This window comes from Eretmochelys imbricata, chromosome 12 (assembly GCF_965152235.1).
Source record: "Eretmochelys imbricata isolate rEreImb1 chromosome 12, rEreImb1.hap1, whole genome shotgun sequence".
Classification (NCBI taxonomy): domain Eukaryota; kingdom Metazoa; phylum Chordata; order Testudines; family Cheloniidae; genus Eretmochelys; species Eretmochelys imbricata.
This window is the reverse complement of record NC_135583.1, coordinates 25,246,497-25,262,988: the sequence shown is the minus strand read 5'-3', so window position 1 is coordinate 25,262,988 and position 16,492 is coordinate 25,246,497. Positions and strand designations below refer to the sequence as shown.

The window sequence follows — 16,492 nt, the reverse complement described above, 5'->3', positions numbered from 1 at the left end:
ATGGTGCTGCTAAAATAATCTACCAGCCTGGTCATTCTTACCATGTCAAGCCCCTATTTGAGTTCTTCCACTGGTTCTCCCTTCAAGTGGGCATCAGCCTCAAACTTCCTGCCTTTATCTTTAATAGCCTTGTCAGCTTGGTCCCTCCTTTTCTGTATGCACAGTTGCATTTTTTTTGTTGGTATCATATAAAGCAAATAAACTAATGAGCTTGATTAATAGCTAAAACAGAGCCAAGGTGTTTAATCAGTCTCAAAAGTGAATTACAGCAGAAGATTATTCCTGTTATACTACACATCACAATCTAATCATTTTCTACCTTCCGAGGGATTGAAAGCTTTGCTGTGTCTCTGGAATTTTTCACTGATCCAGTGGTAGGTGTGTAGCTAAGAGAGGAGTAATGAAGACGCCTAAATTTGAAAAGTGAATTATTCAAGGCAGTAGGGCCCAGATCCTCTAAGGTATTTAAGTGCCTAGCTCCCACTGGAATGAGTGGAAGTTAAATCTCTAAGTGTCTTTGAGAATCAGGGCCTAGGTCCCCTACTCTAGTAGAGTGTTTGGTTCCCAAGATATGTCGTTTTCAAAATCTGCCATTTGGCAAACCTAAACTATCAGCAAATACTAGTGCTGTGCCTGAACATATTTTAAATAATCTCCCATAATAGCCACTGAATAATTTAGAGCCAAAACATGCCAATATAAGTAAATTACCCATTTTGGGGGTTAGATGCTGAAAGCCAATGGCAACAGGGCTAAATTTACTGAAGCAGTGTGTCATCCTTGGATATCTGTTTTGGATGTGTTGCCCTGAAAGAAGTGTGGTGGAGCAAGATGTGGGTAAGGTTAATGCATTCAGAAAGCAAGTGAAGGGTGGTCAAAACAATGAAGGAGTGGGGTATAGACTGAAGTGTCCGCAGCATAGGAGTTATACCTGAGGATTTAAGGGGCCAAGAACCAAACTTCAGAGACTGCTTTTGCAGAGTTAGATGAAGAGGAATGTCTGTAAGCAGTCATAGGAAAAAGCAGCAGCTGAATGTGGAAGAGTGAAACCAGGGAAGCAAGCTGCCAGAGAACATAGCAGGGTGTGTTATATTGATAGATTCATTCTGGTAATCCTGTTTGATGTCAAAATCTATTCCCAGGATTATTGTTTGGGGGTGGGGTGGGGGGGATGGAGTGAGAAGACACAACTCCATAACAGACTTCTGATACTAGAATCTTCAAAATGGAAGGTAAAAAATCTCACATATCTGAGTTGCAGGTGTCATAAAAATAGCTAGCCTGCAGTGCTGGTGTTTCTTGCTTACTACAAATACTGTTCTGTTGTTTATTTTAGTTAATTTTTTATAACTAAAAGAGCCCATCCATAGCTTTAGGTATCATGACATTTAACTAAAATATATATGAAACTGTACAAGAGCAGGGCAGAGTGCTGAGCATTCTTAAAAGCGGATTTGCAAAGGACTTGGTAAAAGTTGGGCCTTTTTTATGATTGTAAAGGCCTGAACATGGCAGTTTTTAGGATTTTTATCTCATTGTTTTTTTATCTCATGTCTTGCCTATCCTTACGGCAGCTTGTAGAGTAGAGGCACTACACACGTAGTTACACACTGCAGTGAAAGCAGGCTGCATTTGTCACTGCAGTGTGTAGCTATATGTAGCAATGAAGGGCTCCCACAAAGGGGAGGCAGTGGGGAAAGGTTCAAGGCAGCAGGGCCTCTCCCTGCTGTCAGAGCCTTCATTGTGGCAGGGAAAGGCTCTGGCAGCAGGAAAAGCAGCAGAACACTATATGGCAAAAAACAGCAGCATAGACGTGGATTGCCCTTCTTGGGCATGTAGACAGCTGTATAGGGCATGTACCCTGAGAGTACAGGCACGTAGGGTACTTTACTTGCCTAAGCCATGCCTCACCGTCTACACTACTATTTATACCTGTGCTAGCTGGGTGTGCTTTGTCTGTACATGATACGCTGTTGTAAGTGTAGACGTACCTTCAGAAATATCGGAATATCTACTATGGCTTTCTCTAGTTTTGCTGGAGGACTTGTTGAGGGTCTCTGAGGATGTGTATTAGTGCTTACCATGAATTGAAAGGGTGATGATGAATCTTAACAAAGATTGCTTTCCTCCAAAATGTTAGTCCATGTAAATTGAAATAGCTCTCAAATGTAAGCAACAAGAACCAGAATTCAGAAAATTCTTTCCTCTCAGTTGCTCAACTCTCACTTTCTTGACTCTTGCAATGTCATTTCACTTGTTCTTCAGTTGTCAGTGTATTTGAGGACAGACCGTATCCAAATTTCTAATGTAAAAATAATCTCAGGCCTTCCTTTGTAAATCAGAAAAAAGCAAAAAGGGCAGGAGACTGTGGCACTCCCCAGGAGTACACAGGGTTATGAGGTACTTCACCACAACTGCCCTTAGCGTGAAGCAGACTTGTCTGTGCCTGCTGTAGCTCAGCTCCCTGAAATCCCCAGCCTATGGCCACGCACAAGTACTGACTTCCATGTCACTCAGAACTGGGATCTCTGTGCCGGCCAGCAATATAGACACACTAGCCCTCAAGTCCTTGGAGTGCTCCCTGCATTGTCCAGCCCCTGTCACCAGACACTCACAGAAATTACCAGGTAAGTACTCCCTAAAGAGACAGTGTACACAACAGCTTGACTGACACAACTCAGGATCAGGCCCTTTATAACATTACTGAAATATATTTTTATAGTGAAAGAATCAGAAGGGTATTATCAAAGATTAAGATTTAAGAGATACTGAGTAAGGATAATGGAAACAAAATAGTTACACATATAAAAAGTGTAACATGCTTCTTAGAGTCTAAAAAAGCTAAAATTCTTCTCAGAAGTATTTTCTCACCTAAAGCAAACTCCCAGAATCACCAGCCCAGCTGGGTGGGATGCGCTGTTCATGGATGTAAAAGCACAGTCCTTTACATTCCCTCAGTGATAAATTAAAAAATGTCCTTTTGCCTTTCTTTTATACCCCAAAGTCCTGTTTTTTTCCCAGAGCTAGTATGACCCCTTGTGGGTTCTTTTCCTGGAGTGCTGGCTCCAAGGTATCATTGCATACTCCTGTTTACCCCGTATGCAGATTTGCCTTCCATTGTATTGACTTATTGTGCTTAATCTAAATAGCTGACAGAGAGATCAGTGAATCAGTGTCCTGTGTCTGATGCACAAACTTTTTGTCAGCTCTGCCTTGGCACTGGTTTTCAGTACACATACACAACTCTCTAAATATCACCAGTATAAACATCTCACAAAGATTATGAAGATCTGTATGATATGAGCTTATTAGACACCTTACACAACCCTTTTTGGATGACTACTAAGAAAGCAATGTGTTGGGTGTAATGGATTAGTCAGGTCTGATAGGAGTGGATGTTACAGAACAGTGAATCCTTTGCCAGTTGGCGTTGAGGGGTTCTCAGGGTCATAAAGACCAATTATTTCTTCCCTCGCCCGTCACCTTTATGGAAGCATATGTACAACTGGTTCAAGAAACTTGCTTGACATTGCTAGTCTTGCCAACTATAGACCTATTTTTAATCTTCCATGTCTGGTTAAGATTGTAGAGAAGATTATGAAACAGTTCTGAGAATGTAGGTGCTTCAAATCTTTGACCTTTGTCAAGATAACTTCAGGACCTAGTTAAGGTTCTCAGACTGCACTAGTAGCACCAGTCAAGTCTCCTGGAAATGGACAAAAATCAGTTATTCCTGCTGCTATTACTAGATCTATTAGTACCAATGATCACAAGTGCTTACAGGCCCAAGCAGAGTACATAGGACTGCCTTACGCTGGCTTCATGCTTTTCTCTAAGGATAGTTCTGGGTAATCACTTTTCTGTCCTGAGGGATGTGCCATATGGGGTTTCACAAATTTCCCATTTTCAGTGGATGTGTGTTGGCCCACTGAGCTGTAGTGTGCTCAGCGTGCTGAGGCCACTTGGTGCTCTGTCCGCTTTGTCTGATTCTGTGGGTGTGATGCAAAGTCATGCACACTGGAAAACTTAATCGCAACTATACATATAAAATGATGGGGTCTGACTTAGCTGTCACTATTCAAGAAAGGTCTTGGAGTCATTGTGGATAGTTCTCTGAAAACATCCATTCAATGTGCAAGAGCAGTCAAAAAAGGTAACAATGTTAGGAACTATTGGGAAAGGGATAGATAATAAAACAAAATATCATATTGTCACTATATATACATATCCATGCTATGCCCACACCTTGAATACTCCATGCAGTCCTGGTTGTCCTATTGAGAAAAAGTAGAGAAGGGCAATAAAAATGAGGGGTATGGAACAGCTTCCATGTAAGGAGAGATTAAAAAGACTGGAACTGTTCATCTTAGAAAAGAGACAATTCAGGGGGAATATGATATAAGTCTGTAAAATCATGGATGGTATGAAGGCAAATCAGGAAGTATTATTTATTCCTTCACCTAATACAGGAACCAGGGGTCACCCAATGAAATTAATAGGCAGCAGGTTTAAAAAAAAAATAAGGAAATACTTCTTCACACAACACAGTCAATCTGTGGAACTCATTGCAAGGGGATGTTGTGAAGGCCAAAAGTGTAACTAGGTTCAAAAAATAATTAGGTAAGTTCAGGGAGGATAGGTCCATCAATGGCTATTAGCCAAGATGTTCTGGGATGCAACCCCATTCTGCATGTGTCCCTAAGCCTCCAATTGCCAAATGCTGGGACTGGACAACGGGATGGATCACTCCGTAATTTTCCTATTCTGTTCATTCCCTCTAAATCAGTGGCTCTCAATCTTTCCAGACAACTGTACCCCTTTCAGGAGTCTGATTTGTCTTGCAGACCCCCAGTTAGACCTCACTTAAAACCTGCATGCTTACAAAATCTGGCATAATACAAAAGTGTCACAGCACACTATGACTGAAAAATTGCTTACTTTCTCATTTTTACCATATAATTTTAAAATAAATCAACTGGAATATATTTCAGTTTATAGTATTTAGAGCAGTATAAACAAGTCATTGTCTGCATGGAATTTTAGTTTGTACTGACTTTGCTAGTGCTTTTTGTGTAGCCTAATGTAAAACTAGACAAATATCTAGATGAGTTGATGTACCCCTGCAAGACCTCTACGTACTCCTGGTTGAGAACCACTGCTCTGAAGCATCTGGCAGTGGCCATTGTCAGAAGACAGGATACTGGACTAGGTGGACCATTGGTCTGTCCCACTATGGCCATTCTTACGTTCTTATGATTACTAGTAATTAAGGCATTTAAATGAGAACTTTCTATAAGTAGTGATTAAAATATACCTACTTAACCAAACAAAACCAGGGGTAGAAGTTGTTAAAATTGCATTCAAGAGCCTCTGATCAAATCAGCCATTGACAGAGGAGCTACTGTTATGGGTTCCAAATTTTAACACTGAATCTTTTTAGTAAATGAGCTTATTCAGTTCACTTCTCTGTCATCAGATACAAGCCAGACTCTGTACTTGCTGTAACAGATAGTATGTGCAGAGCTTGGGAGCTACGTTATACTTTTGAAGGATTTTTATTATTCTAGCTTCAATGTATGAGTACTCAGAACATACCTCAATTTGATATGGTTTACAATATACAGTCAGACAGAAAAAAGGTGGGCAACTAATTTCAAGATGTGTCCCTTTAACTACTAATTTTTTTAAAAGTTAAAGTTTAGATACTACTATCCCAGAATCCACCTACCAACTGTTGTTTTAAGGAAACAGGAATCATACTATTAATGTTCTTCTCTCCCCTCGCTGGGTGAAAGATGCACAGAGTGTGAAAACAGAGACAAGCACACACACAAAGCTGTCAAATATACAGGGTAAACAGTCATCTTAAGAATTACATGTACCAACAGTAGGTGAAAAGATGTGCTTTTAAATGGCAGCAAACTGCATGTCACTCTGTTGCTTTCTGCAGAAAACACAGTAGTGGTGAGCAGGACCATAGCACACTACCATCACCACCTCTTCTTTCTACTGTGGATGATCTTAATCAGGTAAGCTGAAAATTGCTTTTTTCTCTTTGTTAATGAAGGTGATTTAGCAAGCAAAGAAAAACTAGGTAACTTGATAGGTACTTGAGACTGCTCACGAGACAAATTTTTGTTAATTCTGAATTGAATCAACACCAGAAACCATGTGCATTGTAGGGGAAATCTAAAGCTTTGCACAAAACTTAAGTATTAAAATAGGGACTCCTAAGAAGCATCTCTGCTACATAAACAATTTTTTTTAAATTAGTTCAAACCACATTGCTTTCCTCCTTTTGGACTCATGCAAACTGTTCCTGATTGCTGGAAGTGCTTTCCTGATTGCTTGTAGTGCTCTTTTCCCCTCACTTCCCAGATATTTTGGTGACAAACCAGAGCAAGTGGTATGCCCATCAGGGTGCTCTCGTAACAGGCCAGGGTGGCATAAATGTAGGGTTAGTGGCGCTGCACTGTCAAGTAATTTTTTTTAAGTGAGAAATGAACTGGGGACTGAATCACACAATGAAGTGAGCTGCCAGCCTATGGCAGAACACCAACATAAATGATAAATAAATTAGTCTTTGCTCTATAAAGATGTTGTAGTAGAGCTCTACAAATTGTAAGTGTATTCAGAATACTTCATGAGAAAAGCTTGCATATAACTGATCAACATACGCCTGTTTTAAGCCAATAGTCATTTTTATGAGTTTAAAGAAAAGGGACAATAGAATTTTTAGAAGCGAAAATAAGGGACTATCCAAGCTTATGAATCAGTTTTGCAACATGCTCCTTTTTTCTAGGAAAAGGTACCTATTACGCACATATAAAAACGAAGGGTTTTTTGTCTGATCTGCTCAACTCTCTTCTTACTGTAAATAATTTAAGACAAGTAAATAGAAAATCAACTTTCTGAAATCAGAACAAAATGCATCGATGTACAGCTCCAAAAGGAAATATTTTTATTTGCAAAATCAAAGCGAATAATTCTGTCTTTACAGGATAATAAAACCAAAACCTGGCCTCCTAAGGCCCCTTGGCAGCATTCTTCATCCGTCGCAAACACACTGCCCAATCAGAGTACATCTTTGTATCAAATGAGTAATCCAGTCAGTCAGTGGAATGACACAATGCAAATTTTACAGTCACCAGTTTGGTCTACAGCCAATGACTGTACTCCATCTACAGGGATTTCCTCCAATTTTGCCTATGCTCCGCAGCAACACTCACCCCAGCAGCAGACTTCCCAGCACAAACAGCTGAATAAGGGCTTTAAATCCTTTCCAGTAAAGCACGAACGCAGACCATCTTACCTGCATCAATACTAACTGCTTTTTTATTGGAAAGATGCATCATAGGGCCAAACAGTCTTATAAATTATGTATATTATCTTTGTTTCCCCTTTGTGTATTGGCAGTGTTCTGGTTATTTTATTATATGTGGAGTGAGAACTTTATGGTGATGTACATAGGTTTTAAATTGTTTTACAGTGCTGAGCAAACAGCCAATATATTTGTTAAATGTACATGAAACAGTCCAAAACTGTGGTGCAAAACACTTTTAAAATGTGTATATTACCTTTACTTTTCAAAACCCCTTTTTAAAAAAATTGCTAAGACTACCATGCAAGACACTGTATTTTATAGCTATTTTCATATAGATTTATAGTTAAACATCTGCTAAAATGCATTGACTTTTTAAGCAAATATAGTGTTTGCTTTTGCTCAACACTGTTCTTGTTTAGATTTATAATGGACAAGTTGTAGTCTTTGTATTCTAAGTAAACAGCCTGTGACAATTTTTTTTAGTGAAGTGGGGCAGCAGCTTTTAACATGCCATGCAAGTGGGTTTCCTACAGCAACCATTGCAAAACTAAGTTTTGCAGTAATTTCACTGATGTAAATATAGAGCAGCTGGAACCACTCAAACTTGCTTTTCAAATGTTTTCTTGGCTGCTGAAGGTAGATGGTATCTGTGTGGATATGACTGTGCTGATTTTCAAATACACTATTTGATACTTCTGCATTTGGCCAAAGGCATTAGCCCAACTGTGCTCCTTAAATGTGTGAAACTACAGCTAAGACTACTTGCATATATTTAAAGTCTTATTTCAGATGCTACAGTTAGAGTAAAAATTGTGAGCTGGCTCAGAAGAGAAACTAGAATTAAAATGTGGGTAGCAGATACTTAAAAGAATATTATGTGCCATTACAAAGTTTAACCTGTGGAATTTGGAATAATCTTCCAACCAAAGTGGATCCATCAGTGTGTGACTGGTGCTTAAATTGGAGGGGGGGGGATAAATATATGTATAGTTATCCCATTGTATATTAATTGAAGTTACAGAAGATTCTTTATATAGTTAAAGCTTATTTAAATTTTTCATATTTCATCTTTAAAAGTAATGAAATCATAATATTTTCTGGTATAAAGTTTTGACAGTATTAATCTTATTTTTATATTTTCTTAAATCATTATACCATTCTAATATGTTAACTACTAGTAAAGTGGGGTTTTAGTTCTAACTACATATAACAGATTTTCCATGAAGATAAAAGTACGTTTGTTCCCATTTTTCTACGAACGAAGTACATCTATATCTAAAGATACCAAAAAAATATATAAATATATATATAAAATATACAACACTAATACTATTAAACATTTGGGTGTTTAAAACCCATTCACTCCTTTTGTTTGTATGGTGATGGTCTGTAGTTGCAGGCCTAGAATGTTACCCTTTGTGCTGTTTAAGGATGCCAATGTTGCCTGTATTTGATATACTGTCACCATGTTTTCTGAAAATTCATACTTACCATGTTTACAGAGAATTGTTTGCTGTACATAGACTTTTTACAGTAATGTGCTTTGCACAATCAGCGTGGCTTTTGTCTGTAAATTAATGTTCTGTACTATTTTACTTTTGAAAACCCTCTGCTGAAAGTACTAGTCGTTATTTAGCTTGACAAATGGTTTGAAGTTTCCTAAAGCTTGACAATTAATATTCGATCCTAAATTTGGTTATATTTATGTCCCATGATTATTCATTCTAAAACCACAATGCAAATTAGATTTATTTATAACTTTGAACTTTTCCTAACCAGTGCTAAAACTGTTGCTGCAGTTTTTGTAATTTATTGTTAATTACAAATACTGAAAGTTTCTAAACTTAATCCAAGCGAATTGTGGAAACAAAATTGAAACCATTTCTGTGTCTGCATTTTGACCATGTAGGTGCTATGTCCTGTGCTGCCGATTGTTCTGAACACTGGTAATTTTTAACAATGTTGCACTTGGCAAACAAGTCTTGCCATAAAATCTGTTTATCATTTACACTGCCATGTGCAAGGGTTTGGTGCTTAGTTAACTTACCCTTATTGCAGTGCTTCTTGTGAATAGCTAATGCTTCTGACCTGAACATTTTGTATTTTACTTTTAAAGCGCCTGAAAGTAAAACCTATTTGCTTTATTAAAGATATACATTTAATAATAGGTTGTACCTGTTTGAAATATGCTCCTGACTGAAAATGAACAGCGCCTTATGATGTAACCTAAATTTGTAAATGAAAAGCTATTAAGGAATATTAATGTAAAAAATTGTCTACTTAATGACTTTTTAAATGAGCTGTCTGCACCGTAGAATCTGATATCTAATTTCCTCAATCCTTATTTTAGGGCTACTTTAGCACTAGGATGGAGTGTATAGTACCACTATTCATGCTCCTTCAATAGCAGTTGGAAAGTTGCTGAAAAGCACTAGTTTGTATTACTTCCTCGACAATGGATATCCACATCCAGCTTCTGGTGGTGAACATTTTGCATTCACTTTTATACATGCTAAGTCACTTTCCTTATGTATTGTTCACAAATCTAATGAATGACTAGTTACCTTTGCTTTTGGACAAAAATATGGTCTGGTGCCATTCTGTTTAAGTTACACTAATTGTGTGACTGGAATACAAAATCTGAAATGTACAAATGAAAAAGCCTAATACATGTACATGACAACTCCACATTCTGAGAAGAAAAGCTGCTAAAAATCAAGTAGTCTTTACACTGATATCAAAGGAATGAATTCAAAGATGCTTGTTACCAGATTTTATTACAAAATATCTAACATTTTCAAGCAAGTTAAAGTAATACTTTAATGTGACATTACTGAAACAATGAGTATTCCCTCATAAAATATTTAAATGCAGATATAAAACTATTTGCTTAGTGTTTTCCATATTTAGATAATATCTAAATACTATTTAAATTACTTTTCTTAATCTGTTTAAGACAAGTCAGCTGTTCCTTTGTTGGAAAATTAGAAGCCTAAACTCAGAATATTAGATTAAACTTGCACGTTTGGGAGGGAACCAACTACTCAAGCCAGATTTGTCTACAAGTAGTAAAGTAGGTTTCCTCTAACTCACTTGTTGCATGAGTAGTTTCATACTAATCCCAAAAGTGCTTTTGCTTATTGGGAAGAGCTGTAGTTCAATCTGTATAGTATCTATCATATTGTAATCGGATGTGCAGCAAGATGGGTCCCTGTATTGCATCTGACAGATTCCTGACCCTGCATTTTTGACATCTTGGAGTCTTGCAAAAATAAGTTTTACAACTGAAATGAAAATATTTTCACTAATCATAAGTAAAGTTATTGAAACAGCTGGATACTTAACCTATGATGTAGCAAACAGCATTATGCATAATGCTCAGTCTTGGCTCTAATTAAACATTTAATCTACAAGTGTCAGTTGTACTGCCTACTGAGATCTAAGTCTGAATCTCTTTCCAGGACAACTAGCCCACGAAGACATTCTCAGAGGGAAAGACAGGATGCACTGGAGAGGAATAAATGTCTTCTGATTTCTGCAATGCCCACGTATTGGCAAAGCAAGTCAAGTACAATTATACTAGTTGTACTGTGGAATTTGTAAATTCACAAATTCAAGAATTCAGATAAATAGGAAATGAGTTAGACACATTTAACCAGAAGGAGGGAGGAATGGCAAGCAAACTGTTTGCTTGTCTTTCAGGCCACAGACAACAATTCTCTAAAGTGAGTATTGCAACTAGATGCATTCTTGAGAACTACAGTATGCCCTATAAACCTGTGATGAGTGAGTGGAAGAGGGATAGGACACTAAGGGAGACTTAAGCTTCAGTCCTCCCCTACCAAACAGCCATGCTGCCTATAACATTCTCTGGGGTAACTTTAGATGAAAACTGGATGAGCCTAGTCAGGGGAGTTGTCATGAACCTGCTTAACCTCATGGTCCAATAACTGGTACTAGAGTAGACAAAGAGTGGTGTAAGCTCTTTAAGGCATATAGCTTTACACAGCCGACAGCATCATGAGGCCCTAATTCTGCTTGGAGCATCTGGCTGTTACTGCAATACACTAATGGCCAGCGGCAGCAAGTCCCAGACTACCTCCAGTAATCTTACTATGTCTCCTGGGTAAGTGGGTTAGAACTTGAGCCTTTCTCCAAAGCTCACCCTGCCCTCTGATACCTAGTGTCATCATTTACCACCTTAACACGCTCATTTTCCAAAGGAATACATGATGACATTCAGGTTGCTGAGGGTTCAGTGACACTGTTGCTTGAATTCCTACTCCCCCTTGTCACCTACCACTCAAGGAAGCATGAAAGACTCAGGCAGTAGCACTTCTAAATAAGGTGTATTTTTCTCAAAAAAATCAAGAAAGGGGAAGACTGGTGCAAGGGATCTTCCCCATATTTATCAGCTCATCACCAATAGGATGCAAGGCCACAGCAACTCTATTCCTATAAGAATCTACTCCCTAATGCCCATCAATCTTGGCCCCTGGATTCCCAGCTAATCCCTATCAAAGCTTGCTCTCTTAGCCAGTCAGACAAAATGAGGGAATGCTGTATCCCTCTTGGCCTCAGAGTTCCCCCAATTCAATCATGTCTCCATGCTTCATATAGGCACCACTGAAGGGTGTCCAAGTTTGTGGGATCAATCAGTCTTCTGTACAGTGGCTGGAGATGCATCAGCAATAGTAGCCAAATAAATAAGATTTCTGTGCAAGATATGCTGGTACCTATGAGAGAAAAAAGTTTGGAAAACTCAGAAGGGAACAAGACTTGATAATTGTATTCCCTGCAATAGAGAGATCAGGGCAGGCTGTGCCTAGACAGAATTGAAGTAGTCATACATATTTACAATTAATAAATGCCATCTTAGGTCATCTACTACACACCCAAAATGGAAAAAACTCACTCTTGGGAAATAATTAAGCCTTCCCCCCTCATATCTTATTTTCTTTCTCTTACACCCAACTCCCCATATCCTGTCTCAACCTCACTTTCATCCTAAAGATGAGAATTATGTGGCTTAGTTGATGCAGTATCTTGGATGTGGTAAATGAACAAGGCTTATTTTAAACCAAAAACTTTCTATAAAACATTTTCTGACATTTCACAGTGTGTTGGGCATCTAAACTAGTACCTTTTCTATACATGAATCACAGTGACTGCATTTTGGAATAAGTTTACTTACTGCACACATTCTGTAGCTCTTCCTTTATTTTGATATTCTACAATGCACCGAATCAGCTGATCATTTTCATCTAGTAACTAAAATAAACAAGTTAGTGCTTTGCTTCTGCCACAGGTGTTTGTTGGAAGTTGTTTATAGCAACTGCAAGAATTCCCTTCTGTTAGCTGGTTCTGCCCGTTCTTTGATAATTGGGCTGAAAAATATTATCCTGCATCTTTCTCAAGTTTCAGTATGCACGCTATGATTTATTTGTGGTAGAATAGGGCCGAGAACAGCATTTCTCAAATGCAGCCACCAGGAGTTTTTCCTATGGTCATGACAGCCTCCTTGGCACAGATGGGATAGGGGCAAAGCAACACCCCTTCCTGCAGCACCCAGGGGGCAGGCTTCAGCTGTGGGATTCCTGGGGCAGGCATCAGCCCCCCCCTCCTGATTCAGCCAGAGGCTCCAGCGATGGGCTTCACCCTCCCCACCTTCAGCTGGAGGCTCTGGCTTCAGCACCCCACCCCCAGCTTCAAGGCTCCAGCCCCCAAGGGTGGTGTGGCTCTGGGCTTCGCCCCTCCTCCCCACCCCAGATCCAGCTATGGGGTTCTGGTCTTACCAGGCACCATGGTTAGGAAATAGGGAGCAGTGTGAGCCTTGGGTGTGCTTGGGGCAATGGGGGATGGGGAGGGAGAAGCAGCAGGGACCAAGGGCACCAAAATACAACTATACATTGTATTACATAGGCACAGGAACTAGAGGCATGAGGGGTGCTGCAGCACCCTCAGGTTTTATGCAGGGTCCTGGCTCTTGTCCTGTCTGCCAGCCCTGCGCCCGGGGCTCCACGCCTGTCCCCAGCTGTGGCCCCAGCCTCAGCCCCCTTACCCCTGTCTGTGTCCTCCCATCCCAGAGCCATGGCCCTGCTCCCAGCCCCAGCTGTAGGAGGCGGGTTTGGATGGGGGCAAGGGAGGAAACAAAGTAAAACGAGGGCTTTGCAGTTTCACTGGCTTTCCGCATCTCCACTATAAAAAGTGGTCCAATGCCATTGATATATTATTTTTGTTACTGAGTCTACAAAAAAACCAGAACAAATAAATTACAATGATTTGGACATGGATATGTGCATATTAAGTTAAGTATTTTCAGAAAATTTATCAACAAGTGATCACCAGCAAGAGTTGGCGGCCACACTGAGGCCACTAAAATGTGTGGTGAGTCCCCCCCGCTGCAATAAGGCTCGAGGCTCCCCGGTGCTCAGCGCTGAACAGATACTGGACCAAGAGCTGGGGCAGGGTGGGAGGACTGTATTCGGCGAGACAGCCGACAAGCGTCTCAGATGCTGTACGGCAGGGTGGCCAACCTGTGGCTCCGGAGCCACATGCGGCTCCTTGGATAGGCACCGACTCCAGGGCTAGAGCTACAGGCGCCAACTTTCCAGTGTGCCGGGGGGTGCTCACTGCTCAACCCCCCGCCCTGCCCCCACTCCACCCCTTCCCGCACCCTCCCCTGAGCCTGCCGTGCCCTTGCCCCCCCCCCGGCCAGGAAACAGCGGAGGGGGAGGGAGGGGGCAGGACCGAGCCCCCCCCCCGCACGCAGGGGAGTCCAGGGAGGGACCGAGGAGGACGCCCCCCCGCGGGACTCGAGGGGCTGGGGCAGTACCGGGCAGACTCACCCGCTGCAGGGTCTCCGGATTCACTTCCGCTTTCCCGCGCAGCCGCTCCGGCACGAAAACCACCGACATGGCCCTGAACCGGCAGCGGCCTCCGGTCCGGCCCGCCCGCCCGCGAAGGGTTCCGCTCGGTTCCGCCCACAGGTCGCTACCACGACCTGCAGCCCCAAAGGAGGGGGGGGGAGAGAAAACTGCATGGTCTCCTCACCCCCTCCGGGGGATTGGTTCCATCCGCACCTGGCCTCTCCCAGATTCATCCCGCTCCACGGGCTACGGCGCGGCCGCCAGGGAAGGGGCGCTACGTGCTAGAGCCACCGGTGGGGGCGGGGCGCAGGCCGGGGACTCGACGAAGCCCCCCCCCCGCCACTCCCGCAGGCCGGGGACTCGGGAGGGCGGGGCAGGACCGAGGAGGAAGCCCCGCCCTCTCCCCCGCAGGCCGGGGACTCGGGAGGGCGGGGCAGGACCGAGGAGGAAGCCCCCCCCCCTCCCCCGCAGGCCGGGGACTCGGGAGGGCGGGGCACGACCGAGGAGGAAGCCCCCCCCCTCCCCCGCAGGCCGGGGACTCGGGAGGGCGGGGCAGGACCGAGGAGGAAGCTCCCCCCCTCCCTCCCCCGCAGGCCGGGGACTCGGGAGGGCGGGGCAGGACCGAGGAGGAAGCCCCCCCCTCTCCCCCGCAGGCCGGGGACTCGGGAGGGCGGGGCAGGACCGAAGAGGAAGCCCCGCCCTCTCCCCCGCAGGCCGGGGACTCGGGAGGGCGGGGCAGGACCGAGGAGGAAGCTCCCCCCTCTCCACCGCAGGCCGGGGACTCGGGAGGGCGGGGCAGGACCGAGGAGGCCGGGGACTCGAGGGGCTGGGGCGGTACAGGCCGGCTCACCGACTCTCTGGATTCACTTCCGCTTTCCCGCGCGCCGCAGTCGCTCCGCCACCCAACCCCCGGCAGTTACCGGTTTGGCCTTTCTCCCCGCGCAAGGGCAGCTGGGAATCACGCCCGGCCCGGCCCGCCCCGGCCGCTTCCGATTGACTCCGCCCAGGTCGCTGCCAATCTGCCGCCCCAAACAGGGGGGGATCCACGTCGTAAACTGCTGCTATTGCCCCCTCACCCCCCCCCTCGGTGGTTATAACTATGGTGGTTATTAGATCTGATCACTCCTCCTGTTTCTGCGAAAAAGTCCCCTACTTGAAGGAAGTGCTTCCCCCTTAAATTGCAGCAGGCTCCCTCTTTGTTTAACATAGGTAATCGCAGGTGTATGAAGTAGTTAGGTTTAAATCACATGCTTTGCTGTAAGAGGCAAAACTGTAGCAGTTGAAATTGGCCAGTGACCCTCCTTAAGCAGAGAAAGCTGAGAGTTAAAATGTAAAAACAAGCAAGAGTTGTTTTGAATCCTTAGCCCTTTGCTCTGACTCTCAACCTGATAAGCTGAAACCCACTTCCTCTTTCTCCATCATCATTAGTGCAAGGCTCAAAACTAACTCAGCTGTGACTGAGCAGCAGTCCAAGTGGAACACACACATATAGCACTCTCCCTCCATCACGTTTCTATTCTTTAGAAATGCAGAATCAATTTTCAAGTGGAAAAATGACTTTTAATGAATACTTACATCTTCCACTCATGCTGAAAGCTGTAGTAGTTTCAGACTTGTGCAGGTCCTCCATTATAAGGAAATTGTACGGCAGTAAGGTGTGAAAGTCTGCTGCAGTTTCCACGGTATACATCTGATGAAGTGAGCTGTAGCTCACGAAAGCTCATGCTCAAATAAATTGGTTAGTCTCTAAGGTGCCACAAGTACTCCTTTTCTTTTTGCGAATACAGACTAACACGGCTGTTACTCTGAAACTCTTTAACTGTTATTTGTTGCAGCAGCTGGAACCCCTTTCTATTTTCAAACTTCTGGCTAGAAGTGTTAAAGTCTAATTCACACTACCCTCTGAAAGTTAAGACGTGGAAGGTGTATTACATCAGTTTTTTCCCCTTCGTATTTTGGCCAAATGTATTATTCCAGTCCCCAGGAGTAGTATGAATTAGTGACAGATTTCATATGTGCATTTTTAGAATATTTCTACATTGCAGATCTGTTTTTTTTAAAACACAGAATCAGCTGGTACACTATTCAGTGCAGTTGTGTTGCGTAATTTCAGGCTGTCATCGCACAACGATTAGATCAGCAAGTAGAACAATACTGGAGAAGTATGAGAAGGGAAGTAGTACTTCACAGTTAGCTTTTATGTAGCTATTTATCATGCACTGTATGCTATCTAGCATTCACAACTGAATTCCAGAGATCTATAATGGTTAAGAACCCCTAGGAGGAGAAATAGTCAATT

General features: G+C 42.6%; 2 protein-coding genes across 3 annotated transcripts in view; one reads left to right on the top strand and one right to left on the bottom strand.

Moving 5' to 3' along the window:
* GARRE1 (granule associated Rac and RHOG effector 1) overlaps window positions 1-9,491 on the top strand; it is a 106,822-nt gene extending 97,331 nt beyond the window's left edge. Inside the window, exons 13-14 of the mRNA XM_077830778.1 lie at window positions 5,951-6,029; window positions 7,001-9,491. Of these exons, the coding sequence (XP_077686904.1) occupies window positions 5,951-6,029; window positions 7,001-7,327 (406 nt within the window). The 3' untranslated portion in view covers window positions 7,328-9,491. The remainder of the gene's footprint in view (window positions 1-5,950; window positions 6,030-7,000) is intronic.
* Window positions 9,492-9,592: 101 nt separating this feature from the next.
* On the bottom strand, window positions 9,593-15,175 carry SS18L2 (SS18 like 2). 2 transcript variants are annotated; one of them, XM_077830779.1, is made up of 4 exons: window positions 15,044-15,175; window positions 14,173-14,327; window positions 12,519-12,595; window positions 9,593-12,060 (listed from the first exon to the last, which is right to left on the bottom strand). In XM_077830779.1, the coding sequence occupies exons 2-4, from the start codon at window positions 14,239-14,241 to the stop codon at window positions 11,976-11,978; spliced, it is 231 nt and encodes a 76-aa protein (XP_077686905.1). In that variant the 5' UTR covers window positions 14,242-14,327; window positions 15,044-15,175; the 3' UTR covers window positions 9,593-11,975. The 2 variants fall into 2 exon arrangements, with proteins under 2 accessions (XP_077686905.1, XP_077686906.1); XM_077830780.1 differs by lacking the exon at window positions 15,044-15,175 and having other exon boundaries at window positions 14,173-14,651.
* Window positions 15,176-16,492: the final 1,317 nt, after the last annotated feature.

Excerpts from the sequence above, each read along its gene's own strand:
- SS18L2 (XM_077830779.1), bottom strand. The coding sequence starts at position 14,241 with ATGTCGGTGGTTTTCGTGCCGGAGCGGCTGCGCGGGAAAGCGGAAGTG. Across the intron at positions 12,596-14,172 it reads ATCCGGAGACCCTGCAGCGG|TTACTAGATGAAAATGATCA; the intron begins GTGAGTCTGCCC and ends TGTTTATTTTAG. Across the intron at positions 12,061-12,518 it reads AGAGCTACAGAATGTGTGCA|GTACCAGCATATCTTGCACA; the intron begins GTAAGTAAACTT and ends TTTCTCTCATAG.